The following is a 27,521-nucleotide window of genomic DNA, read 5'->3' on the forward strand; positions in this document are numbered from 1 at the left end:
AACCTCCACCCGGATTGCACAGAACCCTTAGAGCAGGTGGTTGTGACAAAGGATAAAGATGTCCCCAGGAAGCCGCACTGATTGTTACTTCACTTTAGAGACACTCGGAGATATTTTACAACACTGAAAATGCAAAACATAAAATGTTGGAAGGAGTATGACAATTTATCAAGGCACAGAAAAGGCAAACGCTGTTCAAACTACCCTTGGTAAACGTTTGACAAAGAAAGCACTAATTCTCGGTGTTTCTTGTTTTAAATTACAGTGTACTAAATATTAGTTTTACGATTTAAAAATTCTCGTTTATAATTGGCAGTAAGGAAGTCGTAAATGTTTTACCAAAAGTTTTTGTAAAGTCATTGGGCAATTAGTTTTTCTCTATTAAGATCACTTTGCAAATAAATAAATAAATAAATAAATAAATAAATAAATAAGATCACTTTGCATGGTTTCAGCTTCTGTGTCATTTTTACAGTCCTGTGCTCTCATGAAAACTAGGAAGTCTGTACTCTAGCTTCCTGATTCCTTGATCAACTCACGTCTGGTGATATTTTCCTCTAGCCCACCTTGGTCATCTACTCCTTGGTGCATCCTGTAGACTTTGCCATCATCAATATTAGTGTGACCTCTGAAATCTTGGACTCAAGAAGGTAACTTTTTATGCAATCATTTCCTGTCCTTAGCGCTCAGCACCTGTAGAATCTCACTGAAATCTCCATTCGACTCCCTTCTCCGCTGTTTAAGAGCCCGTCGTTATTCCCTTATAACATATGCAAATTAGGGACCCCTGGGTGGCTCAGTGGTTGAGGGCCTTCGTCTGGCTCAGGTCGTGACCCTGGGATGAGTCGGGCTCCCTGAAGGGAGCCTGCTTCTCCCTCTGCCTGGGTCTCTGCCTCTCTCTCTCTGTGTCTCTCATGAATGAATAAATAAAATCTTAAACACACACACACACAAATTCCTTTCCCTCTCTTACTCATCTGGGAAAACCCCTTTCTGAAGGAAATGCATATTCATAGCCTGCATTCAAGTAGCTAAATCTGACAGAGAGCAAGCAAGAACCGGCCCAACTGGTTTCCCTTGGAGGTGTCCACCACAAATCTGTAGCAGGCAACCCGCTTGGCATCCTAGCAACTTTCCTCTCCTACCTCCACTCCTATCTACTTATCCCCCTCCTCTCCTCACTTCTCATGGGTAGTTTCACCGCCTATTTCATTCAGGAAAAGAAGTATCAGAGGAAAATCAAGTCTTCCTCTACCAAGTCTCAAATCCTACTTGCATCTGCAGCCATGTTCAGTTTTCTGTCTTGTCACAGTGGATGGAAGGTGCTTCTTGCTGTCAAGGATTTGCCCTGCGCCTGCACCGGTTCATGGTCTTCCAAGAACTGCCTCCCCCTGCTCCTGCACCATGATGCCCCTCGCCTCCCCCTCTTCAGCATTCAAGCTCCCTGACCTGTGTCCCAACCTAAAGACAGCAACCCACCTCCCAAGCTACCTTCCTTCTCCGGTACTTGGTACCTGGCACAAACCGCTTGACATCCTGGCCTCTTGTTCCCTCCTCAAGGGACTTCAGTCTAGCTTTTGAAGCTGTCATTCCTATGAAACACCTCAAAATGATTACGTTTCCTAATTACCCCCAGATTGCTAAGACATTTTTCTGTCCTCATCTTATTGAACTTCTCAATTGACGTAGTTGACCAGTCCCTTTTAGAAACACTCTATGCTCTCAGTTTACAATAGCTGCCACTTAGTGTTCTGCTCCTTTCCTACCCATTTCCAACCTAGCACGTAGTAAGGTAGTACTTGATGAATTCTTCCTTCTATCACCTAACATAATTCTTACTTCATAGTAGCTTTCCACAAAATATTTGTGAAATAATCAGATGGACGTTGTTATTTTAATCCTACAAACGAGGAAATGGAGTTTCAGAGATTAAAAATTTACCGATTATGGATCACATGGCTATCAAGTGGCACAGTTGGTACTGATCATAATCTTAACTTTTTATTTTTTTATTTTTAAAGATTTTATTTATTTATTCATGAGAGACATGGAGAGAGGCAGAGACAAAGGCAGAGGGAGAAGCAGGCTCCTCACAGGGAACCCAATGCAGGACTCCACCCCTGGACTGCAATCACGACCTGAGCAGATGCTCAACCACTGAGCCACCCAAGTATCCCAACTTTTTTTTTTTTTAAGAGAGAGTTGAGGGGGGTGGGGGGAGCAGAGGCTGAGGGAGACTCCTAAGCAGGTGCCACACTGAGTACAGAGCCCTACACAGAGCTCCATCTCACCATTCTGAGATCAAGAGCTGGAAGCTGGGATGCCTGGGTGGCTTAGTGGTTGAGTATCTACCTTTGGCTCAGGGCCTCATCCTGGAGTTCCAGGATCGAGTCCCACATTGGGGTCCCCACAGGAAGCTTGCTTCTCCCTCTGCCTCTCTCTGTGTCTCTCATGAATAAATGGATATGATCAAGAAAGAAAGAAAGAAAGAAAGAAAGAAAGAAAGAAAGAAAGAAAGAAAGAGCAAGTTGAATGCTCAGGCGACTGAGCCACTCAGGAGCCCCCAAAATCCTAACTCTTGATCTTTGTTCTCCCGATTGCATAGTACCACCACCCTGTATATCTCACCCCCAACTCCTGGAATCTGCCTTCATTTACCCTATCCTCAAGCCACGGTGGAGTAGCTGATGTGCCTAATTATGCTTCCTACTTTTCCACCTCTCAGTCTTTTTCAGGCTTGAAATCCTTTTTCCACTTTCAGTTGTACATTTACCTGTAATTTTCCCATCAGTCTCTTAAGATACTTTCCAGTTCTAGGTCAACTTTAAAATCTGAATGTACTTGCAAGTAAATTTTTCCCACCTAAATTGCCTTTTTATTTTTAAAGATTTTATTTATTTATTCATAGGAGACACAGACAGAGAGGCAGAGAACAGAGGGGGAAGGAGAAACAGGCTCCTCATAGGGAGCCTGACGTGGACACGGGCCTCTATCCCGGACCCCGGGATCACTCCCGAGCCCGAGGCAGATGCTCATCCGCCCAGCCCCCCGGGTGCCCCTAAACTGCCTCTAAACACATTTATATAATTGCATCATATTCTTTTGGTGTTGACACGACCCGTGGGCAGGGACTGTAATCCACAGAGTGCCTCCTTAACACGCGTCGTGGCTTGCCTTGTTCGTTGAGAGGCTCAGCCAGGGTTTGTTGGCTTGGAATGAAGAGTCTTGAACTTGTGCCCGACCCGGAGACGGACTGCGCAGGGGAAGAAGGCAGCCTGGAATGAGTGAACGTATATGTTCAGTTAGAGAATATATATTGTATATTCAGTTTCATCCTGAGCATGTGCATATATATTTAATGGTAAATTCCGTCCGCAGAATCTGAGCGAGGGCCCTGATCAGTCAAGAGAATTTGTTGTTGGTTTCTTTCTGGTGGATTCAGGCCGTTTTCTCCCTGAGTAGGGCAACGGGCGGCCGGTCTGGCGGCGGTGAGTGAGCGGAGGGGACCCGGCGGCCTTGGCGGGTTCGGAGCTGGTGCAGGGGGAGCGTCGGGAGCCGGCGGGCGGCGCCGCAAAGTGGGTGCTCGACCCTTGGTGTCGCCCGTCCCCGTCCGAGCGAACGTCCGCGGGCTGAGTAAGCGCGAGTGACCAAGGGGAGGCGCGGCCCGCCGTGAGGCCAGGCCTCCGCTCCCCCGTCTCGGGGCCACAGCGAGGGCCCGGGTCTTCGAAGGCTCCCTGCCCACCCGCGGGGACTCCTAGCGTGGGCAGGTGCAGTCTGGGAACTGGGGCTGCGAATTCGGTTCCAGTAAAACTCGTGCCCTCAGGTCGTGTCCCGCACCCCTGCGCGGTGAGGAGCGGGGGTGGCCGCCCGCGCCGCGCAGCCCGAGGCCGCGGGGGTCGGTCCGCTCTACGGAGCACGTTCCGCGCACATTCCCCGCGCGCGGGCTGGTCCCAGCCGGGTCACGCCGTCGGACGGCGGGCGGCGGGGGAGCCCGGGGCGTCGTTGGCGCGCGCTCGCTCCCCGCAGGTGGCTCGGCAGCCGCGGAGAACAAAGGCGCCCGAGGGGCGGGGGCCCGGCCGAGCGCGAGGAAATGGGCCGGCGCCGCCACAGCCCCCCGCCGCAGGGCGCTCCGGGCGGCGCCGGGACGCGGGGACCCCGGGCGGGGGGCGGGGGCGGGCCCCTGGGCCCAGGGCGTGTCGGCGGAGACCCCCGGGAGAGGGGGGCGGGGGGCCCAGGGCTCGGGGAGGGGCGGGGGGAGGGGGCGGCGGGGACCCCGGGGCGGGGGCGGGGCGGCGCGGGCGCGGTGGGAGGAGAGGGCTGACGCGCGGCGGGGCCGGGCCGGGGGCGCGGGGAGGGGGCGGCAGCGAGCGCGCCAAGTGGCGGCGGGCCGGGGCGGGGCTGGGGGCTGAGGGGACGGCGGGAGGTGGGGCCGCGGAGCGCGCCGGGCTGCGGCGGGCCGGGAGGTGGGGTGGCGGCGGCGGCGGCGGCGGCCGGGCGGCGGGGCGGGAGCGGCTGAGGGCCGGGCGGCGGGGGCTGAGGGCCGGGCGGCGGGGGCTGAGGGCCGGGCGGCTGAGGGCCGGGCAGCGGGGGCTGAGGGCCGGGCGGCGGGGGCTGAGGGCCGGGCGGCGGGGGCTGAGGGCCGGGCGGCGGGGGCTGAGGGCCGGGCGGCAGGGCTGAGGGCCGGGCAGCGGGGGCTGAGGGCCGGGCAGCGGGGGCTGAGGGCCGGGCGGCGGGGGCTGAGGGCCGGGCGGCTGAGGGCCGGGCGGCGGGGCTGAGGGCCGGGCGGCGAGGCTGAGGGCCGGGCGGCTGAGGGCCGGCGGCCGGGCGGGGGCGCGGGGCGCGGGGCGAGCCGAGGCCGAGGGCCGGCGCCGCAGCGGGGCGGGCGGCGGGGCTGACGCGCGCGGGCGGCCGGCGGCCTCCTTCCGCCCCCTGAGCCGCGGCGCCCGGGAGGCGCGCTGGCGGCGGCCATGGCGGTGGCGGCGGCGCTGGCGGGCCGCGGGGCGCGCGGAGGCAGGGGCCGGCCCCCGGGCGGCGGGCGGGCGGAGGGGGCGGGGCCCGGGCGGCGGGCGGCCCGCGCGGCGGCGGCGGCGGCGGCGGCGGCGGCCGGGACGAGGCGGCGGCGACGGCGGCGGCGGCGGCGCGGGGCGCTCGGGCTGATGGCGGCGGCGGCCGGGCCCGGGGCGGCGCTGTCCCCGCGGCCGTGCGACAGCGACCCGGCCACCCCCGGAGCGCCGTCCCCGAAGGTGAGGAGCGGGGCCGGGCGGGGCGGGGCGGGGCTCCCGCGGGGGGAGCGGAGGCCGCGGCCGCCGAGGCCCGGGCCCTGGGGCGGCGGGGCGGCCGCGGGGGTCCGGAGCGCGCCTGGCGGCGGCGGCGGCGGGGACACCGGCCCGGGGCGGGGCGGGGCGGGGCGGGGGTGACCCCGGGGCGGCCGGGACCCCGCGTTGCCGCCCCGCAGCCCCGGGAACTTAGTTGGAAACTGGGTCCCGGGGCGGCGGGGCGGCTGCGCGGGGGGAGCGGCCGCGTGCGGGCAGGCGGGGATCGGGTCCGGGGGCCCCGGAAGCGGGCGCGGGGGCGCGGGGTCGCGGGGTCGCACCTGCGGCGGGAGCCCACCTGTGGCCGCGGCGGGACGGCCCCCGCGCACCTGTGCGGCCCCCGCCCTCGTCCCAGCGACTGCTCTCAGGACTTTGCACGTTACCTTTTTTGGGGGTATTTCAACTTTTAAAGCAAAGGAACTATACTTAAATAAACCTAAAAATCCTTAAAATGCTTAGTCGTGAGTAAAACGGCAAAAACCAAAAACCAAACAAACCGAAACAAAACCGTAATACCTGAATTTGCTTATTAAAGGGAGTTGTTCCCGAATCGTATTGTCTCCACTCTGATTCTTACTGTTAAATGCACATTTTTGGAGAATAACATGTATTCTCTTCTCCATCTCCTACCTGGTTGCCTTTCTTAATGGGATTAGGCAGTTTTTTGATGATTATACAGGAGCTACAAAGGACAACCTGCCATACACACACACACACACACACACTATTTGAGAAAGAATCGGAGTCGGTTCCTAGTAGCGGAGCCGTTTGAGACTTTCTGGTTGTCTCGCGGGTTAACTTTTATAGGACACTTCATGACCCGCTAGGCCCTGCTCTGAGCGCTTCCCGCGTGTTTAACTCCTTTAATCCTTGCATTAGCCACGTCATGAGGCCCCGTTATCGCCTCAGTGTTACGAAGAGGAGGCGGCTCAGAGGGCACAGGCTCAGCTGGTGGAGGCCAGCGCCCAGGACGGTGCCAGGCCAGCCTTGTACTCTGCTGGATTGGGTTCGTTTTACCACGTAGCAAGAAGACCATGCTATCTAACAAAATTGTATTCATCTTACGAATCTACATTTAATTGATTTTTTTTTTGTTTTAGTTATTTTCGTACGCCTTACGGTCATTAAGCCTTAGCTAGTAATGTGAATAAGTCAATTTGCTAACATCTGATGGCTCACTTATGTTCTGAATGGAATGGCCCAACTAGAGTCTTGGTATTAATGCCTCACCACAGATAATGTCACCTAAAACGCTTAAGCCATTCCTCTTTTGGTGGGGATGCGCGTCTCTTGCTGTATCGATTGATGACTCTTACTAGGGAATATTTTTGCTGAATTTTTGCAATGTAAGAAAAAAACTGACAGGGTTGGTAACCTGTTTTTAGTCTTTGCATTTTCTTTTTTCATGGAAATAGAAGTATATAGGACTCCTTTAGAATAGTCCTATCAACTCCCTAGCAGTTGAGTTAAACAGGAAATGATCTACACGTTTTTTTCCTAACTGGGGTAGGAGGGATTGCTTTAATATTAAGAGTGTTAACAGCAATTTTACATGTTTGTTTTTAAAGTACATGGCATTTTAACTGCAGTTGCTAAGAAAGGAGAAGTAGATTTACATTTACAGGTTAACTGTGATTTTTCTTATTTTGATTGTATAAAAGATCACTTTTTAATTTTTTTTAGATTTTTTTTTCAGGTCTTGCCATGCCAAAATCTTGGCCCTTCTTAGTTATAATAGAAAGTTAACATGTGTATAATCATTTGTCATTAAAGAACCTTTAAGTGGAGCCTTGTAGCAAGTCTGGGAAGATACATAATCATTCTTATTTTTTATTGTTTCTCTTCTTATGTTTTGAATTTTTTGAATGTATAGGATGATAATGAAGATAATTCAAATGATGGGACCCAACCATCCAAAAGGAGGCGAATGGGCTCAGGAGATAGCTCTAGGAGTTGTGAGACTTCAAGTCAAGATCTTGGGTACTGTCATTTTATTGCTTAATAGTAGTTGTGGTATATTTCACTCCTCTGCGATACCTCCCTCCTCCCCGGCACTTCAGCTGCCACCTGCACCCTTCCGGAACACTTCACTACTGTGTGGAAAGGTCTTAGCCATGAAGCAGTGACAGTTGCCAATTCCCTCCTTCCCCACGGCTGGCAGCCCCCGTCCCCCTCTCCGTGTGACGTAGGGCACCTCACGTAGGTGGAGTCCTATAATATTTGCCCTTCCATGTCTGGCCTCTTTCCACATGATTCCTTGAAAGCTCATCCATGTTGTAGCGTATGTCAGAATTTCTCTTCAGGGCTGAACTGTGCTCCTTTGGGGGGACAGAGCAGCTTTCGTATGTCCTTCCCTCTGGGGACGGGCCCGGGTTGTTTCCCGCTTTGGGCTGTTGGGAACAGGGTTGCGGTGACGTAGCTGTGTGGATGTCTGGTCAGTCCCTGGTTTCAGTTCCTTTGGGTGTGTCCCTCAGAGAGTAGAAGCTGGATCCGACAGGACTCTGCGTGTCACGCTTTGGGGACCTTCCGCGGCGGTCGTGGCGGTTTCCCTTCCTGCCAGCGGGACACCGTGTCCACTGGGTCATGTCCTTCCCCGGTGCTTGTGCCCCAGTCTTTTTGGTAAGAGCCGTCCTAAGGGGTGTGAGGTGGCATCTCACTGTCCTTTCGATTTGACTTTCCATAATGACTAGTGATGTGATGACCATCTTGTCAGACTTATTTGTGAATCTCTGGGGGAGATGTCTCTTCAAGTGTTTTCGCCATTTTTAAGTTGGGTGTTGTTTTTGAGTTGTAGGAGTTTTTGTATGCATTCTACTTGTTAACCACTTAAAGTACAGGATTTGCCATTTTTTCTTCCTATTCTGTGGGTTGCCTTTTTACTCTGATAGAGTAAAAGTATCTGATTGATAGAGTCTTTTGGTAAACAAATTTTTTAATTTTGTTGAAATTCAAATAATCTGTTTTTCTTTTGTTGCTCATGCTTTTGGTGTCATGTCTACAGTTGCCAAATCTGAGATCCTGAAGAGTTGCTCCTGTGTTTTATAAGACTTTTCTGGTTTGGTTCTTGCATTGAGGTTGTTGATCTATTTTTGAATGTGGTAGGGAGTGAGGGTCCAACTTCATATTTTTGCTTTGGGATATCTAATTTCCCACCACTGTTTTTGAGAAAACTCTTTTTGGTTGTTATTTTTAATTGGACGTGTTAAGTAATGTCACGTTCTTGCCTGTGCTGTCCGCTAATGAGATTTAGAGGTTGAATTGTCCAGGTCCAGAAATGCGTAGTCAGCTTCTCAGGATTGGGATTAGTCGGCAGTACACTGGCTCCATCAGACTAGGTCTGTTCTCTCCTCTGGCCTTGGGGAGTCTATGAGAACAAATAACTGTGGTTTGTAGTTCAGCTCAATGAGAAACAGGTTTTTGAAGTTCTGCTTTCTTAGCTGTTTTGACTCACTGAACAGCAGATGGGAAGTGAGTTGGTACCTCGGGCGGATGAACTAGTGTGTATGCGCGTGAAGCCCAAGAGAGGGGATTCAGAAAGGATATCCCCACCCTGTTCTGGCCTTCTAGATCTCATACACTACCGGATTCCTTTACTGCGGACAGTTGTGAGTCTTGGTTCTTTGGGTTGTGTGCACGTGTTCCTGCTACTGTTTGGTATCGCACACCCTTGCTTCCTCTCCCTCTGCCTGTTTTTGGGTGTTCTTGGACAATTGGGAAGTTGTTGGTATGGCAGAGTCAGAAGACTGAGAATTTAAATAAAGTAGTTCTACAAAATTCTTAAAAATAAAACCCCTCAAAAATAAATCCTTAAAATAAAAATGGTTAAAACTTAATACAAGCCACATTTAAGGCATAATACATATTTTTGTGCTTAGCTTTAGCTACTATCCAGCAGAAAATTTGATAGAGTACAAATGGCCACCTGATGAAACAGGAGAATACTATATGCTTCAAGAACAAGTCAGTGAATATTTGGGTGTGACCTCCTTTAAACGGAAATATCCAGGTATTAAGTCTTAGTTTATGTAACAGATTAAGTCTAACTTTTAACTAATAGTAATTCTTTTTGATAGGTTCTCAACTTCTGAGTACTTGAGTATAGATCATTTTTAATAAACTGTATATTCTCCTGCTGGCTGATTTTCCTTTCTGCTCTCACCCAACGTCTCTCTCCACTCTGTTTGCTCTTATGCCTTATAAACGGACTTAAAAAGCAAAATGAGGAAGGTGAATTTCCTGGGGAAAGTTTTAGAAACAGTCATATGTTATGGCCGTATGCAGAGGGGTCCCATTCCTTACCGTTGCTCCCTGACCTAAGCGACGGGGCAGCTACATGGGGCCGCGTCTGCGTTGGAGAAAAGCTGTCTGTGCAACTAAGTTATTCTTGCTTTGGGTTATTCTGTTTTCGACTTTAATTTAGCTTTTATTCCTTGACTTTGTAAGATTGCGTGGTCTCTTAATAATCTGTGGAATATGTAACATGCAGTACTTTTTTGAATCCATGAAGAGTTTAAACTTTTTAAAAATCTTAAGTTTTTGAAAGTTTTACAAATGCATAATGTTACAAATGTAAAAGACTATTTTTAATAGTCTTTTGTTCTTTTTTTTGGAGATTTAGAGCGACGAGATTTGTCCCATAAGGAGAAACTCTACCTGCGGGAGCTAAACGTCATCACGGAGACACAGTGCACTCTAGGTAATGGGGGGCTTGAACAGACGTTGATGAGGTGATGTTGGAAGGGTATTTGTCCTTTTTCTTGAAGTATTTTACAAAATGAATAAGAAGTCGAATTATTTAAGGGCTAAATTGTTTACTTTTGGTTTTTGTTAAAATACAAAACAGGCAAAAAAAAAAAAATACAAAACAGGCACTTGTGTGGCTCTGTCGATAAAGCATCTTCCTACACCTCGGGTCCTGATCCCAGGGTCCGGGAGTTGAAACCTGCATGGGGCTTCTTGCTCAGCCGGGAGCCGGCTTCTCCCTCTGCCCCTCCCCCTGCTTGTGGATCCTCTCTCTCTCTCTCTCTCTATATATATATATATATATATATATCTTGAATAAATCTTAAAAAAATACACAAGAGGGATGTCTGGGTGACCCAGCCTTGAGCGTCTGCCTTCGGCTCAGGCCATGACCCGGGATCCTGGGATCGAGTCCCACGTCAGGCTCCCTGCATGGAGCCTGCTTCTCCCTCTGCCTGTGTCTCTGCCTCTCTCTCTCTCTCTGTGTGACTATCATAAATAAAAATTAAAAAAAAAAAAGAATAATTCTTATGTCTCAACTGCCTATAGTTAGTATGCATCATTGTTTAGCCATTGTTTTTAATAAAGGGATATATGTTATAGTACATTGAATCTTAAAAAAAATATTTGGTTGAAAGATTGATTTATTTTCCTTTTTTTTTTTTAAACTTTTTTTTTTTAATTTATTTTTTATTGGTGTTCAATTTACTAACATACAGAATAACCCCCAGTGCCCGTCACCCATTCACTCCCACCCCCCGCCCTTCTCCCCTTCTACCACCCCTAGTTCGTTTCCCAGAGTTAGGAGTCTTTACGTTCTGTCTCCCTTTCTGATATTTCCCACACATTTCTTCTCCCTTCCCTTTTTTTTTTTTTTTTTTTTTTTTTTTTTAAATTTTTATTTATTCATGATAGTCACAGAGAGAGAGAGAGGCGCAGAGACACAGGCAGAGGGAGAAGCAGGCTCCATGCACCGGGAGCCCGATGTGGGATTCGATCCCAGGTCTCCAGGATCACGCCCTGGGCCAAAGGCAGGCACCAAACCGCTGCGCCACCCAGGGATCCCTCTTCTCCCTTCCCTTATATTCCCTTTCACTATTATTTATATTCCCCAAATGAATGAGAACATATAATGTTTGTCCTTCTCCGACTGACTTACTTCACTCAGCTGATTTATTTTCCTTTGCAAATTTTATGAGCTTTTTAAAAAGTTGTTTGACTTATATTATGAATATTGTTTTTTATTATTTTCTAATATATTTTCCTTTGACTACTAGAAAACTTTAAATGTAGAGTGGTTTATGGATTTTTTTTTAAGATTTTATTTATTTATTCATGAGAGACACAGAGAGAGAGGCAGAGACACAGGCAGAGGGAGAAGCAGGCTCCATGCAGGGAACCTGATGCGGGACTCGATCCTGGGACCATGGGGTCATGCCCTGAGTCGAAGACAGGTGCTAAACCCAGGGATCTCTAAATGTAGAGTAGTTTGGAGGAAAAGCAAATTTTGATAAGTAGTTTTGTTCACTTAGCCTTAAAAGAGCTTTTTACTATTTTTTTCTTTTGTCTGAAATAGGTTTAACAGCATTGCGTAGTGATGAAGTGATTGATTTGATGATAAAAGAATATCCGGCCAAACATGCTGAATATTCTGTTATTTTACAAGAAAAAGAACGTCAGCGAATTACAGATCATTATAAAGAGTATTCTGTAAGTATTGAGGTGACTAGCATCTTTTATTTGGTTTGGGGAGAATGACATTTTGTAAAGTTACATGTGACTTCCAACTGTAATATTTTTATTTCAGCAAATGCAACAACAGAATACTCAGAAAGTTGAAGCCAGCAAAGTGCCTGAGTATATTAAGAAAGCTGCCAAAAAAGCAGCTGAATTTAACAGCAACTTAAACCGGGAACGTATGGAAGAAAGAAGAGCTTATTTTGACTTACAGACACACGTAGGATTGCTTAACTTTATTAGTTCCCGAACCTCACTTAATTGCTTGTCATGGTAGAGTGCTCAGTATCTCCTTTATTTTATTTAGCCATTGTGGTGTGTTTTTTTTGTTTTGTTTTTTGTTTTTGTTTTTTGTACCAGCGATGTGTCCTTTCCTGCTCCAGAATTTAGGATATAATTTTTAATGATGTGCTAGTAACGCTCTGTTCACTTCTGTGTGTGTGTATATATGTGAGAGTGGTGTCTTTTGCTCTGTGGTTGACATTTCTCCTGAATGAGACTAATAGGTGTATATCATAGTGGCTGCTTGTCCAAGGGTTGTTTTAAGAAATTTTTTCAGGGATCCCTGGGTGGCGCAGCGGTTTGGCGCCTGCCTTTGGCCCAGGGTGCGATCCTGGAGACCCGGGATCGAATCCCACGTCGGGCTCCCGGTGCATGGAGCCTGCTTCTCCCTCTGCCTGTGTCTCTGCCTCTCTCTCTCTCTCTCTCTCTGTGTGTGTGTGACTATCATAAATAAATAAATAAAAAATATTTCAAAAAAAAAAAAAGAAAAAAAGAAATTTTTTCATATTAATTCACTTAATTCTCACAGTTGCCATGTGAGGTTGAAACTAGTATTGTTCTCATTTCATAGATGAGGACGTTGTATGTGTTGCTCAGCTCCCGCTGCTCTTGCCATTGGTGAACAGAAGCAGGCTACCTTTCCCTCAGAAGTGCTGGCTGTGGTGAAGAGCCAGATAAACTTCACCTGTGTGGCTAGAAACCTCCCCACTGTCCCCTTGGGTTTTAGTTCCTAATGTCTCCTGTGTTTTTAGCCTTTTGTGGGAAGGAGCATGGTGGAGAACAGGAGGATTGTGTTCCTAGGACCTGGATTCCCAGCATAGAATCACTTACGTATTTCTCTTCACGTCAACCCAGGTCATCCAGGTGCCTCAGGGGAAGTACAAAGTGTTACCAACTGAGAGAACCAAGGTCAGTTCTTACCCAGTGGCCCTCATCCCCGGACAGTTCCAGGAGTACTACAAAAGGTATCCATTGGTTTTATTACCATCGTTATTGGGTACTGCTGGGGGACTGCAGAGTCTTGTGTACTTGCCTCCAAAGAGTTGAGCTCTGTGTGTACCACCTTGAGATGTTGTGTGAGATCTGGGCCAGTATCCTGTTTTCTGTGGTTCATCAGTGAAGAACACCCTTCAGCCACAACGTAAACATCTGCCGACAAAGCTGGAGCTGCCCATCTCCCTGCCCGCACCTGTTCGTGTGTCCGTGGCAGATGCAGGTGGACCAGCGCTTCGGTCCTTACATTGTGCTTCATGGCCCAGCAGCACCCGTGTCATTTGAAAGCTGATTGGGAGTGCAGACTCTCGGGCACAACCCCAGACCTGCCAACCGGGAAGCACTTGGCTCAGTCTGCAGAGGATGTCGAGGAGGAAGCAGAATGGCTGCAGGGCGGGCTGGGCCACCTGGTTGTGCCGGCCACGTCACTGCCCTGGCCTGGCTGCTGCTTCCACTCTGTCCGAGATGGCTGCTTCTCTCTCATTCCCAACCTGGGTGTAATTGAAAATAAGGCTAACAGGGTCCTTTTGTTTGAAAACTCTCACCTTTAAGCTTTATGTTCTTGAGGATAGAGACTGGTCTTTAGAGAACAGTGTTTATTTTTTTTTTTTTTTTTTTTTTTTTTTTTTGAGAACAGTGTTTAAAATAGACTATAGGATCATACTATTTGAAAGTCCAATTTATTTTTTTTTTAATTTTTATTTATTTATGATAGTCAGAGAGAGAGAGAGAGAGAGAGGCAGAGACATAGGCAGAGGGAGAAGCAGGCTCCATGCACCAGGAGCCCGACGTGGGATTTGATCCCAGGTCTCCAGAATCGCGCCCTGGGCCAAAGGCAGGCGCCAAACCGCTGCGCCACCCAGGGATCCCTGAAAGTCCAATTTAAATCATGGGTTGCAGATCTTAATTTCGCTTTGGGGTCAGCAAATTATTAAAAGTGATGATTACATTTGTTAGAGTACATGCATCACAAGTTTTTAAAAAAAATTTCTTAAATAATGTCATGTGCCACCCACTGCTGTGCATCATGTGTGTCGACTGATGTCATCATCACATCCACCTGTGAGGTGGACACATCGTCCTGCAGTCCACGGGGACCCACAAGCAGTGATATGGGGTGAGGGGAGGGTGGGAGTGATCAGGAGGCATGGGTTTTGTGCACAGTCTTGAATTGCCACAGTTCTACCTTAGTCTGCTGACTTTTTTTTCTATTTTGGGTTGAAGATAAAGGAGGGAGACTTCCTCTTTTGATAATCAAATGCATATGATATACTTTTAGCCTGGTGTAAAAAACGTTTAGGCTTCTCATTTATTTTCCTTACTTGATACAAAATGAAAACTTATTTGTTACATTTGTAGTCATTTTCCAAAAGTATTTGGGGTTAATTGAGAAGGTTAAGGCTACCTTTAAAGCTCACAAATTAGATCATTCGTATTAATTGTAAAAAGACAAGTGACAATCGTCTCTCTGATCCTCAGATACTCACCAGATGAGCTGCGGTATCTGCCATTAAACACCGCACTTTATGAGCCCCCTCTGGATCCTGAGCTCCCAGCCCTTGACAGCGACGGGGATTCTGATGATGCTGAGGATGGTCGAGGCGACGAGAAACGGAAACATAAAGGCACTTCGGTAGGAACATTGATCTTTACTAGGAGCTGTCTCCTTCCCTTGAGTTTTTGCTAATTTTTTCCCAGAATGTAGAATTAAAATTGTACCACCACCCTTTTTGAAGAAGGACAGTTGCATATAATTTCCTGAGCGCTTTCATTGAGAAAATTATTTATTATGTGCATTGATGCAGACAGGCTGTGAATAGCCTTTGGTAAGTTTTGTATTTAAAGTTGTCCTTAAAGTTATCACAAATAGGTTAGGAAAGGTCATGGACATTAGTTTGCAATCCTATTGAACTGGCTTAGTTTCGGGAGCACATTAACATGTGTTCCTATTGCTTAATTAGTAATTTAGATTTCCTATAGGAAAATGTGAAGGTGACTGGTATGTTGTGCTGTTATTAGCTACATTTTCTTGCATGCCTTTTTCTTTCTTTTTTTTTTTTTTTTTGCAAACTTTAGTTGCATGACTGGGGAGAGTTGGTGTGCTCTGTGGAAGGGAAGGAGAGCAAAAACATGTTGCTAGAGGATTTTTATTTCATTTAGCATAATGTATTTAGCAATTGGCTATTTTTAAACGTAATTATAGCCAACCTGAACCTGAGAATGTGCTACTATTAAATGGGCAGTTTATTTTTTTGTCCCCAACAATTGTAAAACCTATTTAATGGTACATGTTACATAAAATAAGATGCTATTCAAGTATTAAAGTGGTGGTACCACTTAGCTCCTTTTTTATTGGTAAAAGGGGAGCTGTGGTGTGGGCATGATGTTACAGTTGAATTTTCCCTCACTCTGCCTGTAGAAGTAAAAAGTAACCCAACATTCCAGGAGAGCATTTAACAGCATATACCAAGATTTTTAACTTGCACAGAATTTGACCTAGCAAATGCACTAATAGAATTTATCTGAAGGACAAAATTTAATTAGGAAAAAAATGGCCATTGGAGTTTTTGGTTTTCTTTTTAAAGATTTTATTTATTTATTCATGAGAGATACAGAGAGAGGCAGAGACATAGGCAGAGGGAGAAGCAGGCTCCTTGGGGGTGCCCGATGTGGGACACGGAACTCGATCCCAGGACTCCAGGATCACAACCTGAGCCAAAGGCAGACGACCAAACACTGAGCCACCCAGGTGTCCTGCCATTGGAGTGTTAACTGTATTTTTTATAATGGAAATTAGGAATAAGTTTAATGTCCACAGGGGATCCCTGGATGGCTCATCGGTTTGGTGGCTGCCTTCGGCCCAGGGCATGGCCCTGGAGTCTCGGGATCCAGTCCCACATCGGGCTCCCGATGCGGAGCCTGCTTCTCCCTCTGCCTGTGTCTCTGCCTCTCTCTCTCTCTCAATGAATAAATAAAATATATTAAAAAAAAAAGTTTAATGTCCACAGTAGGTGATCTATTACATGATAGAAATGAAGTTCAAAGAATATCTAGGGGATCCCTGGGTGGCTCAGCGGGTTTAGTGCCTGCCTTTGGCCCAGAGCGCAATCCTGGAGTCCCGGAATCGAGTCCCGTGTCGGGCTCCCGGCATGGAGGCTGCTTCTCCCTCTGCCTGTGTCTCTGCCTCTCTCTCTCTCTATGTCTATCATGAATAAATAAATAAAATCTTAAAAAAAACACAAAGAACATCTAATGATGTGATAAAATCCATAAAGTATATCTGATGATGTGATAAAATCCACATAATGCTTTTTTTTTTTTAAAGATTTTCTTTATTTATTCATGAGAGATAGAAAGAGAGGCAGAGACACAGGCAGAGGGAGAAGCAGGCTCCATGAAGGGAGCCTGATGTGGGACTCGATCCCAGGACCCCAGGGTCACGCCCTGGGCTGAAGGCAGGTGCTCCACCACTGAGCCACCCAGGCTACCCCACATAATGCTTTAAACCATTAAAAAACACATGCATACACACAGAGCATAATCCAGTTTTGTGTGTGTGTGGTTTTTTTTCAAGAACATATTTAAAGATTGTTTAATTTAGAGGAGTAGGGGACCGGCAGAGGGAGAGAATCTCCAGCCGACTCCCTGCTGAGCAGAGCCGGACACTGTGGCTCCATCCCCAACCCTGAGATCAGGACCTGAGCTGAAACCAAGAGTCAGATGCTTAACAGACTAAGATATCCAGGTGCCCCACCAGTTTTGTGGTTTTTTAAAAAAATGAGGGATATGAATTGATAGGGTATGTGTGAACGTGTGAATGTGTGAATCTGGTTTTTTTGTATGTAGACATGCATTCATGTTCCCAGTAGTTCTCAGGATATTTATCGTAGTTACAGATAACCAAATATTTTGATTTATAATTTTCATAATTTATATGAATATATAACATTTTAATTTTAATTAGAAAATTTAAAATTAACAAATGAAGTATTAAATGATCAGATGTTGAACTCCTAAATCTCGACATTTAAAACACGTCAGATACTGTCATAAAGGCTTGACGATATTGACGCTTACATGGAGTACAAGTGAGTGCATGAAGAACTTTTTAAATGACATTTATTACTCAGTAAAAATACCCATAGTTTTTTTTTTTTTTTTTAAGATTTTTTTTCTTAAAGATTTTTATTTATTTATTCATAGAGACCGAGAGAGAGAGAGAGGCAGAGGGAGAAGCAGTCTCCAAGCAGGGAGCCTGACGTGGGACTTGATCCCCGGTCTCCGGGATCATGCCCTAGACTGAAGGCTGCGCTAAACGCCTGAGCCACGCGGGCTGTCCTTTTTTTTTTTTTTTAAAGATTTTATTTATTCATGAGAAACAGAGAGAGAGAGGCAGAGACACAAGCAGTGGGAGAAGCAGGCTCCATGCAGGGAGCCCGACGTGGGACTCGATCCGGGGTCTCCAGGATCACGCCCTGGGCTGAAGGTGGCGCTAAACCGCTGAGCCACCCAGGCTGCCCAATACCCACAGTTACTTAAGACCATTTAGGTTTTTTTTTTTTTTTAATTTATTTTTTATTGTTGTTCAATTTGCCAACATATAGAATAACACTCACTGCTCATCCCATCAAGTGCCCCTCTCAGTGCCCGTCACCCAGTCACCCCCACCCCCCGCCCAACTTCCCTTCTACCACCCCTACCCTAGTTCGTTTCCCAGAGTTAGGAGTCTCTCATGTTCTGTTTCCCTTTCTGATATTTCCCACTCATTTTTTTCTCCTTTCCCCTTTATTCCCTTTCACTTTTTTTTATATTCCCCAAATGAATGAGACCCTATAATGTTTGTCCTTCTCTGATTGACTTATTTCACTCAGCATCATACCCTCCAGGTCCATCCTCGTCGAAGCAAATGGGGGATTTGTCGTTTCTAATGGCTGAGGAATATTCCATTGTATACATAAACCACAGCTTCTTTATCCATCATCTTTTGATGGACACCGAGGCTCCTTCCACAGTGTGGCTACTGTGGCCATTGCTGCTAGAAACATCGGGGTGCAGGTGTCCCAGCATTTCACTGCATCTGCATCTTTGGGGTAAATCCCCAGCAGTGCAATTGCTGGGTCGTAGGGCAGCTCTATTTTTAATTCTTTGAGGAACTTCCACGCAGGTTTCCCAGAGTGGCTACACCAGTTCACATTCTCACCCACAGTGCAGGAGGCTTCCCCTTTCTCCGCATCCTCTCCAACATTTGTGGTTTCCTGCCTTGTTAATTTTCCCCATTCTCATTGGGGTGAGGTGGGATCTCCTTGTGGTTTTGATTTGTATTTCCCTGATGGCCAGTGACGCGGAGCATTTTCTCATGTGCGTGTTGGCCATGTCTATGTCTTCCTCTGTGAGATTTCTCTTCATGTCTTTTGCCCATTTCATGATTGGATTGTTTGTTTCTTTGGTGTTGAGTTTAATAAGTTCTTTACAGATCTTGGATACTAGCCCTTTATCTGATACGTCATTTGCAAATATCTTCTCCCATTCTGTAGGTTGTCTTTGAGTTTTGTTGACTTTCTTTTGCGGTGGGAAAGCTTCTTATCTTGATGAAGTCCCAATAGTTCATTTTTGCTTTTGTTTTTCTTGCCTTCATGGATGTATCTTGCAAGAAGTTGCTGTGTCCAAGTTCAAAAAGACCATTTAGTTTTTAAACAACTTTTTACGAAACAAATAATGCCCCCTTGTGACACGGCAAATGGTGTCGAAGCTGTCTTGGAGTAGTAGCAGTTGAAGCAGACAATTCTGTTCATGTTAAGTCAGAAAACAATGGCTTAAGGTACTTGCTGGTATAAATGGAATCAGCTTTGTGCTGTCATATTTCTAAGACAGGTAGGTGATTTTTAACATGACTTCTTTCAGTTTGCACTAGAAAACTTTTTTTTATATTTATAGTTATTTTTTTATTTTTACTTTGATGGAACTTCAAAACTTAAACAAAATCTTTGCTGTAGCATGCAAAGTCACTCTCAATCTGTGTCTATTCCAAGGAATCTGTGTGTGCTTTTGACCTCCAGGACAGCTCCTCCGGCAACGTGTCTGAAGGAGAAGGCCTTCCCGACGGCCAGGAGGAGCCATTCCAGGGAAGACAGAGATCCAAGGACAAAGCTGCTACTCCAAGAAAAGATGCTTCCAAACGTTCTGTACTGTCCAAGTCAGTCCCTGGGTACAAGGTAGAAGAAAAAAGCCCCTGACTCCGCTTCTTCCCTGACCAGCCTCTCTCCCCGACATAGTTTAACTTTGACTTTCAGAGTTGCGGAGCTCTGCCTGCTGCACTTGACTAGCTGCTCTTCTGTGGCGTGTGCCCTCTGTCAGCTTCCTTCTTTTTTGCTTTATTTTCCTGGTGGCTTTTCTGTCACTTTTGCCTATGGTTCAGCTTCTGTTTTCTGTATATGTACAATTTATAAGAAAATCTTTTTTTGTCTTTTAAACAATAACCAGGCAAGTATGGGTTTTTAAAAATTTATTTCATAGACAGAACTTTATCCTTTGTTTCCTTGGAGTAAAGATCATAATTATCTGACATTTAAAATATCCTAGTATTTAGTATAGCTGAGCATGCTAAGCTGTAAAGTAAGGGTGGAGAGACTCTTGGAATAAGCTTCCTCTCCTGGAGAAAGAACTGGGTTCAATCTAAAGGTTATTTGATCCATTTGCCAAATCTAGCTAATTCTGTAACCGAAAATAGTAAAACCTGTTATTTACACTGTGGTGATTTTTAGCCTAACCTCAGCAAATAGCCTCTCTAATTCTACAACCAGGATTTAAGCATTATTTAGTGACGTAGTTTGGCTTACATACGTGTACTTGTTAACTTCCGGTCTGGATGCTCTCAGAGTAAGATAGTATGCTCTCAGCAGTATTGTTACTGCTCCTCCTGCAGTCTGTCCTTTCCCTTTCAGAGGGCTTGGTGAGAGGTGAGTAGCCTTATCCCCACGTGGGGGATAGGAGTGTCCTACAAGGAGTGAAATCAGCTGTACACTTTTATGTTCTGGATAGTAATAGTAAAACGGACCATTCCTATGGTCTGGAATGTATCCGAGTATGATTCTTATTGTGGTTATGAAGGTGTTTGAAGGAATGTTTTAGAGTAAGGTGATCGAGTAGTTTTGCCGAGTGGACTTATTAAACATCTTATCGTGTGTCACGATTGGGATGGCGGTGGACGATCTAGAAGAACAGGTGCATGCGGGCTGCCAGCCAACTTCCCTTCCCCAGACGGACCCTTCTAGCAGTCCACTTACCTTTCTTTTCCTGTAGTAAACAAAGCAACTTAACAAATTAGTGTTATTAGTGTATTTAATCCATATTTAATTTGAAAATGCTTTTACATAATCAATTTTAAAAAAGCATATTTTTTCAGCCTATGACAAGCAAATCTTAAGCTTCTTTCGGCAAGGGTTGGCTTTCCAAGGATGGCTTAAGTAGGCTGCAGCTATGTGATTTTTATACTTGTTTTTACATATGTAGCTTACCTAAGTTTTAAAATGAAAGATTTAATTAATGCTTATAATTGAAAGCAAATGAACTCCAAAGATTAAATCTTGGAAAGTTAGCCTGGTATGTGTGCTGCAGAGTGTGTTGCTGGTCTTCAAATGGGGGTGGCAGCTCAAAGTACTCTGTCAGCATTGAGGAGATCTTTCACAATAAGCCTGGATTCATCGTGGGTTCGGAGGAGAGAATGTTGAAGTAGATGTTTTTATAGAGGCTGAAAATGAAGAATTGTTCCACAGTATCATTGATTTAATAGAGAAGAAATCCTATAGATTAATCTCAATTGATATTACTCAAGGGAGTGTAATATGCAAAATACACATTTTATAATTTCTGTGAACATTTTTAGTACCTAAAAATGTTTCAGGTATTTCAAAGTTTTACCTAGACTTAATACATTAATGTGAACATGCTTATTAAAAGTAACCTCTCTATGAAAAATATTAATAAGCCAAGATGTGCCTAAATATTAGGGTACTTCAAGCTGAAGGTCATATATATAGATATGTTGGAGTTAAGAAAAATGATGTATCTGATGTCTTGCTTAGTAAGATTCACTAGTGCTTGCCCTTAATTTGTAGGACAGTATTGTTTAGGTTACATTAACCTGCAATTAAAGCATAATTGTTAGGATTCAGGCCTATGTGACAAGTTTATAATTAAAATCTATACTATATTAGTGCTACCGTGAAAGTCTCACTTATCTTTGGTTATTTTTCACACAGGAAAGTCAGTGTATTGTGAGCCTTCTATTTGAGATGCTGAGAACCATTAGGAGGAGAATTTCAATTTTCTTGTCAATAGTGAAACTCGGATGTTGTTGCAGTTACTAGAGGTAGAACTGTCTCTGTCAGATGTAGGGTTCTGTTCTGTCATCTTTGCGGGAGTTCTGTGCACTGCTCCCTTCCTCCTCCGTCAGAGGAGTCTCCTTCCCAGACTAGCTTCCCAGCTGGCAGTCCTGGGTTTGAGCAGGGTGCTTCTCAGAGAGCTCAGAGTGCTTCAGTGAACAAAGAATTGCCATAGAAAATGCTACAAAGCTCTCTCTCTCTCTCTCTCTCTCCCTCCCTCCCTCCCTCCCCCTCCCTCCCTCCATTCTCCACCCCTGTCATTCCCTCTTTCATCAAGATGAAGACTATTGGGTAAGAAAAATTTTAAGTGATTTAACAAAATATTATGTGAAGCTTAGAAGTAAACCTAGAATTTTCTTGGTGTTCCTTTTTATCATAGGTGTTGAATGTATATTTCAATGGCTGTAGAACTTGAATTGCTCTAGAATGTGAATGACTAGCCTTGTGTTTTATTCCTTTTTGACTTTTGTAAAGGATCTCCTGTGAGGAGTTCTTTTAGAATTTAATACTGTGTAGTTACTTCCCTGACTTTAGTGAAAGATGTTCGAATACTTGGTATGTCAGTATCTAACGTCAACTACAAGTATTAAATAAGTATATCTTTTACATTCGGTGCAGGTGCCATAACCAAAAGAGAGCTCTTATTTTGGTCTATTGAGAGGTAGTTTTCTGCTGTATATGATGGCAGTTACAGATGTGGACGTCACCGGGTCAGAACTTGGATCATAGAAGTATACTTCTAGCTATTTCGTATTTAGGTGTAGGAGACACAGCGAGAACCTCCTGCTTAGAATGTAGCAGCAACAACGGAGGGTAACTGCACACTGCACATGGTGTGAGCATGTGACACTATCCTTTTGTTGGGGGAGCAGGGTATACAGATACACATACAGGAGATGTAGAATAGCTCACGGTAAAGTTTTATATGTATGTTTTAACTTCCATGGTATTTATTATTTTGTAGAGACATTTGTGATTGTTTAGAGTTATTGTTTTTATTATATTTATGTATAAGGTTGACTTTTTTTTTAAATAAATAAGCCAAAAATTATTTTTGAATGCCTCTGTCATCTTTTGCAAAGAAAGACAAGACATAAAGAATTTAAATAATTAAGAACAAATTATTTAGGCCTAACAGGTTTTGAAGGTGGCAGTGAGACATTTCAAAGCTGGAATGCTGTATACAAAGTTGGAGTTTCCTTTAGGCTCCTCTTTTGGTTTAGTAGCTTAGGAGAGAGAAATAGAAGATATACTTGGCTGGGTTGGAATAAAACAAATACGACAATCCTGTTGAAGATACTCTCCCTCCTAGTTTATGTATACACACATGCCCCCGGCCCAGCTCCTACTTGGCCCATGCTAGCCCTTCTTTTTCTGCCACCGTTACTTAGGTATTCAAATAGCACGAACACCATTTTATGATGGTCAAAACCATGATGTGTACATTCTCCCTCCCCTGATGATAATTGTAGGTGCCATGAATCTTTTCTTCTTCCTTTTCCATGTGTTGATGTTTTCTTAAATCCCAAATACCTTCATTTGATTGAGCAAATCTTTAACCTAAAAAACAAACGGTACTCAAGAATATGAGGGTATTGTAACTTTTTTAAGTGATAGCTTTTTTTTTTTTTTTTTTTTTGCGTGTCTGAAAACTTACTTTTTTTTCTTTTATGTTTTGTGTCTTATACTGAATGCTTTTCCCCTAAGCATAGGCTTTTTTATTCTTAGATATGCTAAGGGAATAATCATAGCTTGGTTTCCAGAAACATTTATGCACATGACAATGTATGGATGAGAACTTTTTCAACTAAAACTGTTAAAATATTGGTTTTGTGACTTAGATTTTATAGATCTATTTTTACAACCTTGTAAAATAATCAGGTTTTAACAAAATCAGTATATAAGCTTCTTAACATGGAGCCTTCCATTGTACAGTAAGCCAGACTTCTAGGTAATGGTCATTCGGTACCTGGATTTTTCTCTTCCAGTTAAAAGTGCAATTTGACATTGTAGTCTGCCCTTCCAGTTCATTATACAGATCTTACTGTGCCCGTAGGCAGTGTAGAATGCCACATTTAATCCTAACATGAGATCATGCTGTTGACAAAATTTTAAAACCACATCTAAGGCTTTAGCCAGTAGGCCATTGTATTTGAAAGCTGGCTCTCAAGTTAGGTCTTTCAAAAAGGTCCTCATTAGCAAGATACCAAAAGTAAAGATAAGGCAGTTACAATTCCTTATGAACCCATAGGAAGTTCTTCTGGCATGAATTTATAGCCCTCTTCTACCCTTCCAGCCAAAGGTCATTCCAAATGCTCTATGTGGAATTTGTCTGAAGGGTAAGGAGTCCAACAAGAAAGGGAAGGCTGAATCACTTATACACTGCTCCCAGTGTGATAACAGTGGTAAGTACTGACATGTCTTCTTAACATTTTAACCACCCTATTTGTTGCTTCAGAAACCAGGATTTCTAGTTGTCAGCTAGACCTGAGTCAAAGAATCATCAAATATATAGGGTGACCTATGAGGCATAGAAAAGCAGCCCGTGTATTCTCTACTTTGTATTGTCATTTCTTTGGTGATTAAACATTGTAGCCATTCTCAAGAACTCCCGAAGCAAATTAGCATTTGATTATGCCATAGTAAGTGCAAAATTCTTATGTGAAATACTAATGCTGGTTTTGGTTTAGGCCATCCTTCTTGCCTGGATATGACAATGGAGCTTGTTTCTATGATTAAGACCTACCCATGGCAATGTATGGAGTGTAAAACTTGCATTATATGTGGACAGCCCCACCACGAAGAAGAAATGATGTTCTGTGATGTGTGTGACAGAGGTTATCATACTTTTTGTGTGGGCCTTGGTGCTATTCCATCAGGTAAAGACTGAAAAAAAGGAGGAACGTTATCTCTGAGTGAAGGGACTCTCCCAGCCTTTTTTTCTTAAAGGCTCACATAAACACCATAAAGATCCTTCTGTTCACAAGAAGTGACCAGAGCTGTGGTTACCCAGAAAATGTCCACCTGCATTTCATCCCTAGGTAACCCAACTGAATCACAAGTGGGATGTAAGTGTTAGAGGTACAGCTTAATACATAGAGAACTCATGTCTTTCTACTGGAAGAACTAAAGAGCATCAGTTTGTTTCAAAGCCTTGATTTTATTTTTATGTCATCTATTCAGAAACTTAACAAAATGACTGCTATGCCTTTATAAATATTAAACCAGATTTCTATAAAATGAGACAGCATGACAATTCCAGATAACTTTGGAATGAACAGAGTCGAATAAATCACAGTAATTGGACTAAAATATTACACATAATTGTGTAAATTTAGAACTTATTTGCATAGTTAACACTGTATAATACTTTATAAAATGTATGCCTAGAACTAAGTTTCCTGGGAATCATTAAGAAGCAGGCAACTTGAAGTTCTGTAGTAACTCAGATGGAGTACATGGTGCAGTTTATCAGTGATTAAGTTTAAAGTGCTGAGTCTGGTACACCGGCCTTGGGAGGAAGTTTAGACTCGCACTTGCCACTGAGCAGCAGGGAAACGGCTGAAAGTGAGCCAAACTCTGTAACAAGTTTTATATTAGGATTTGTATTATTGAACTCAAAGTGTGGTAGTGTTTGGGTTATAGAAAGGATGGTAGTTTTCAAAGGTCCCCATCATTACACACAATTACCTCCTGCCCCCTCCACTTGCATTGAATTTCACATGGTATTGATTACACTGATTATTTTAAGGGAGTTTATTTTTCTCCTTAAATTAGAACTAAGTGCCCTTCACAACACAAATCCACAGAGAAATTACTAGCAATAGCTAAAGGAGAGCCAAATGGGTTTAAAATTCAGTCCTAAAGAATTAAATTTCATAGTATATTAACTAACAATTTTTCTCCTAGGTCGCTGGATTTGTGACTGTTGTCAGCGAGCCCCCCCAACTCCCAGGAAAGTGGGCAGAAGGGGGAAAAACAGCAAAGAGGGATAAGATAAAATAGCTTTCTGACCCCAATATTGTAATATGGATATAAATGAAATATTTGGTGCCAATTTATTTACATTCTCAATTTTATGCCAATAAAAGATTTCTGAAATTAACTATGTGCTTAAAATCTGCTACTTTATTTATTATAAGCTACTTTTACCTTCGAAACCAATTTTAGATAGAGAAATCATAGTTCATTTTCCCAAAGTTTTTTTTAAATCTTTAGTACTTTGGCTCTATTCAGAAATTCAGTGGAAATATTACGTAATCGAAATACTCAACTATTCCTTCATTGACCAGAAAGTGAATAGTAGTTGCATGAAATTTTCCTAATCTATATGGTCTCTGGCCTACCACTGGCAGCATAACAAAGTTATTTAATGATGGAAGAATTTTAACTAATAGGTAGGCCAGGATGATAAATAACAAACGATCTGATGAGAGTTGGTGCAGCTGGGTTTCCTGTCTGGACAGGGGCGCCCACTCCACCTGGGGGCAGGCCCAGCGCTTTAGCCCCGCAGCCACGCAAAAGCGCAAAAATGTACGTTTCAGGCTTGATTTCAGCAGCAGCTTCAAAGTCCTAAACACATTGTAACTTCATTCAGAAACTCTAGGGAGAACACAGTTCTAGCTACCAGCCCTTTCATCTGATGCTCTGTTTTGATTTATCTTCTATATTCCTAGGCTACTGCCCTGTTTCAGTCACCTGACAAGCTATCAACCGGAGTCTAAACATTTTATTGTGCGCATTCCTTTTACAGGAATTTTGACCTCTGAGAAAATACTAACATCGTTCTTGCTGCTTTCCCTCCTTTTGGGGTGTATGAGGTAACACAAGCGTATGGCTTTATTTTCCATCCCCCGATCAGAAGCCACAATTTCCACCAGAGAACGTAGCTGGGTCGTAGCGGGGCTCGCAGACTCAGGGAGGAGGCTCCAGGGCGCGCCAGGGCGTCAGAACAGAATCTCCAGGACCAGCTTGAGGACGCTAATCACTATGGTCCAGAGCACGGACTCCTCCTCCTGGGACGCGTCCTCCGGGGCCTGCGCCTGCCGGTGAGCCACGTCGCGGGCCTCGGAGGTGGCGGCCTCGGAGAACGGGGACGGCTCGAGCCTCCGGTCGTAGTACACCTTCATCTCGAACTCGCTCTCGTGGTGGGACGGGTGCCCGTAGATGCCGATGCCCACGGGCCGCTGGAAGTGCGCGGGGATGGCCACCACGTCCTGGCCGCACGTGACGGACTGCAGCTCGTAGTCGTCGAAGCTGGGGTGCAGCGTGCTGTCCGACACGTACAGGTCCGCGTCGCCCTTCAGGCTCCGCATCCTCAGGACGATCTTCCCCTCGTGGTTGAGCCGTAAGTAGCTGTAGTTCCCGGCTCCTATCTGGCCCTGCACCACGTGCAGGAGGACCCAGTCTTCGGGGACTTCGTCCTCGTCCCCCGAGCTCAGCGAGGACACCACCTGCGAGGCCAGCAGGACCAGCAGAGCGCGCTTCCAGGCAGCGGCCATGCCCGACGCCGGCCGGTCACCTGCCTCCTTGCGGTCGCGCTGCCGGAGGACCAGAGGCACCCTCAGCGCGGCGGGCGGGGCTCAGGGGCGGTCCCCTGGGAGGTGCAGGGGGGAGGGCGGAGAGACAGGGAGCGCTGCGGGGGGAGGGGGGACGGAGCGATGCACGGAGCAGGGGAGAGGCGGAAGGTGCAGAGGGAAGGGAGGGGAGGAGGGAGGGGAGCGCGCAGCGGTGCGGGGAGGCGAGGGGGGAGGAGGGGCCGGAGCGCTGCAGGGGGGGCGGGGAGGCCGCGGGGAAGGGTGGGGGAGGGGGCGGGGGACGGCGGCGGAAGGGGCGCGGAGGGCGGGGCCGAGCGGAGGGGCGGCTGTGCGGCGGAGGAGCCCCGGCCCTACTCACCCCCGCTGCCCGCCCGGCGCCGCGTCTGGGACATCGGTGCCGCTGCCGGGCCGCCGCCGCGCCGCAGCAACCGGAAGTGAGGCGGCGCCCGGAAGTGAGGCGAGACCCGGAAACGGAAGGCGTTGGCCTCTGGCGGCCCTGACGGCGGGCAGTGGGCGCGGAGCCGCGGCGGCTCGTC

General features: G+C 45.9%; 2 protein-coding genes and 1 long non-coding RNA gene across 7 annotated transcripts; 1 reads left to right on the top strand and 2 right to left on the bottom strand.

Annotated features, from left to right (window-relative positions):
• Positions 1–4,236, bottom strand: LOC144316944 (uncharacterized). The gene is made up of 2 exons (XR_013382765.1): positions 3,175–4,236; positions 1–123 (listed from the first exon to the last, which is right to left on the bottom strand). It is a non-coding gene; the product is annotated as an uncharacterized LOC144316944 (long non-coding RNA).
• PHF10 (PHD finger protein 10) lies at positions 3,252–25,553 on the top strand. 5 transcript variants are annotated; one of them, XM_077902691.1, is made up of 12 exons: positions 3,252–3,270; positions 7,186–7,292; positions 9,188–9,318; positions 9,925–10,008; positions 11,632–11,765; positions 11,863–12,012; positions 12,930–13,039; positions 14,547–14,700; positions 19,124–19,279; positions 23,745–23,853; positions 24,139–24,327; positions 25,358–25,553. In XM_077902691.1, exons 2-12 carry the CDS (start codon positions 7,240–7,242, stop codon positions 25,441–25,443), a joined length of 1,356 nt encoding a protein of 451 aa, XP_077758817.1. In that variant the 5' UTR covers positions 3,252–3,270; positions 7,186–7,239; the 3' UTR covers positions 25,444–25,553. The 5 variants fall into 5 exon arrangements, with proteins under 5 accessions (XP_077758817.1, XP_077758816.1, XP_077758814.1 ...); XM_077902690.1 differs by lacking the exon at positions 3,252–3,270 and adding an exon at positions 3,348–3,488; XM_077902688.1 differs by lacking the exon at positions 3,252–3,270 and adding an exon at positions 5,114–5,243.
• Positions 24,589–27,488, bottom strand: C7H6orf120 (chromosome 7 C6orf120 homolog). Its single transcript, XM_077902698.1, has 2 exons — positions 27,344–27,488; positions 24,589–26,988 (listed from the first exon to the last, which is right to left on the bottom strand). Exon 2 carries the CDS (start codon positions 26,947–26,949, stop codon positions 26,395–26,397), a length of 555 nt encoding a protein of 184 aa, XP_077758824.1. The 5' UTR covers positions 26,950–26,988; positions 27,344–27,488; the 3' UTR covers positions 24,589–26,394.
• Positions 27,489–27,521: the final 33 nt, after the last annotated feature.

This window comes from Canis aureus, chromosome 7, assembly GCF_053574225.1.
Source record: "Canis aureus isolate CA01 chromosome 7, VMU_Caureus_v.1.0, whole genome shotgun sequence".
Classification (NCBI taxonomy): Eukaryota; Metazoa; Chordata; class Mammalia; order Carnivora; family Canidae; genus Canis; species Canis aureus.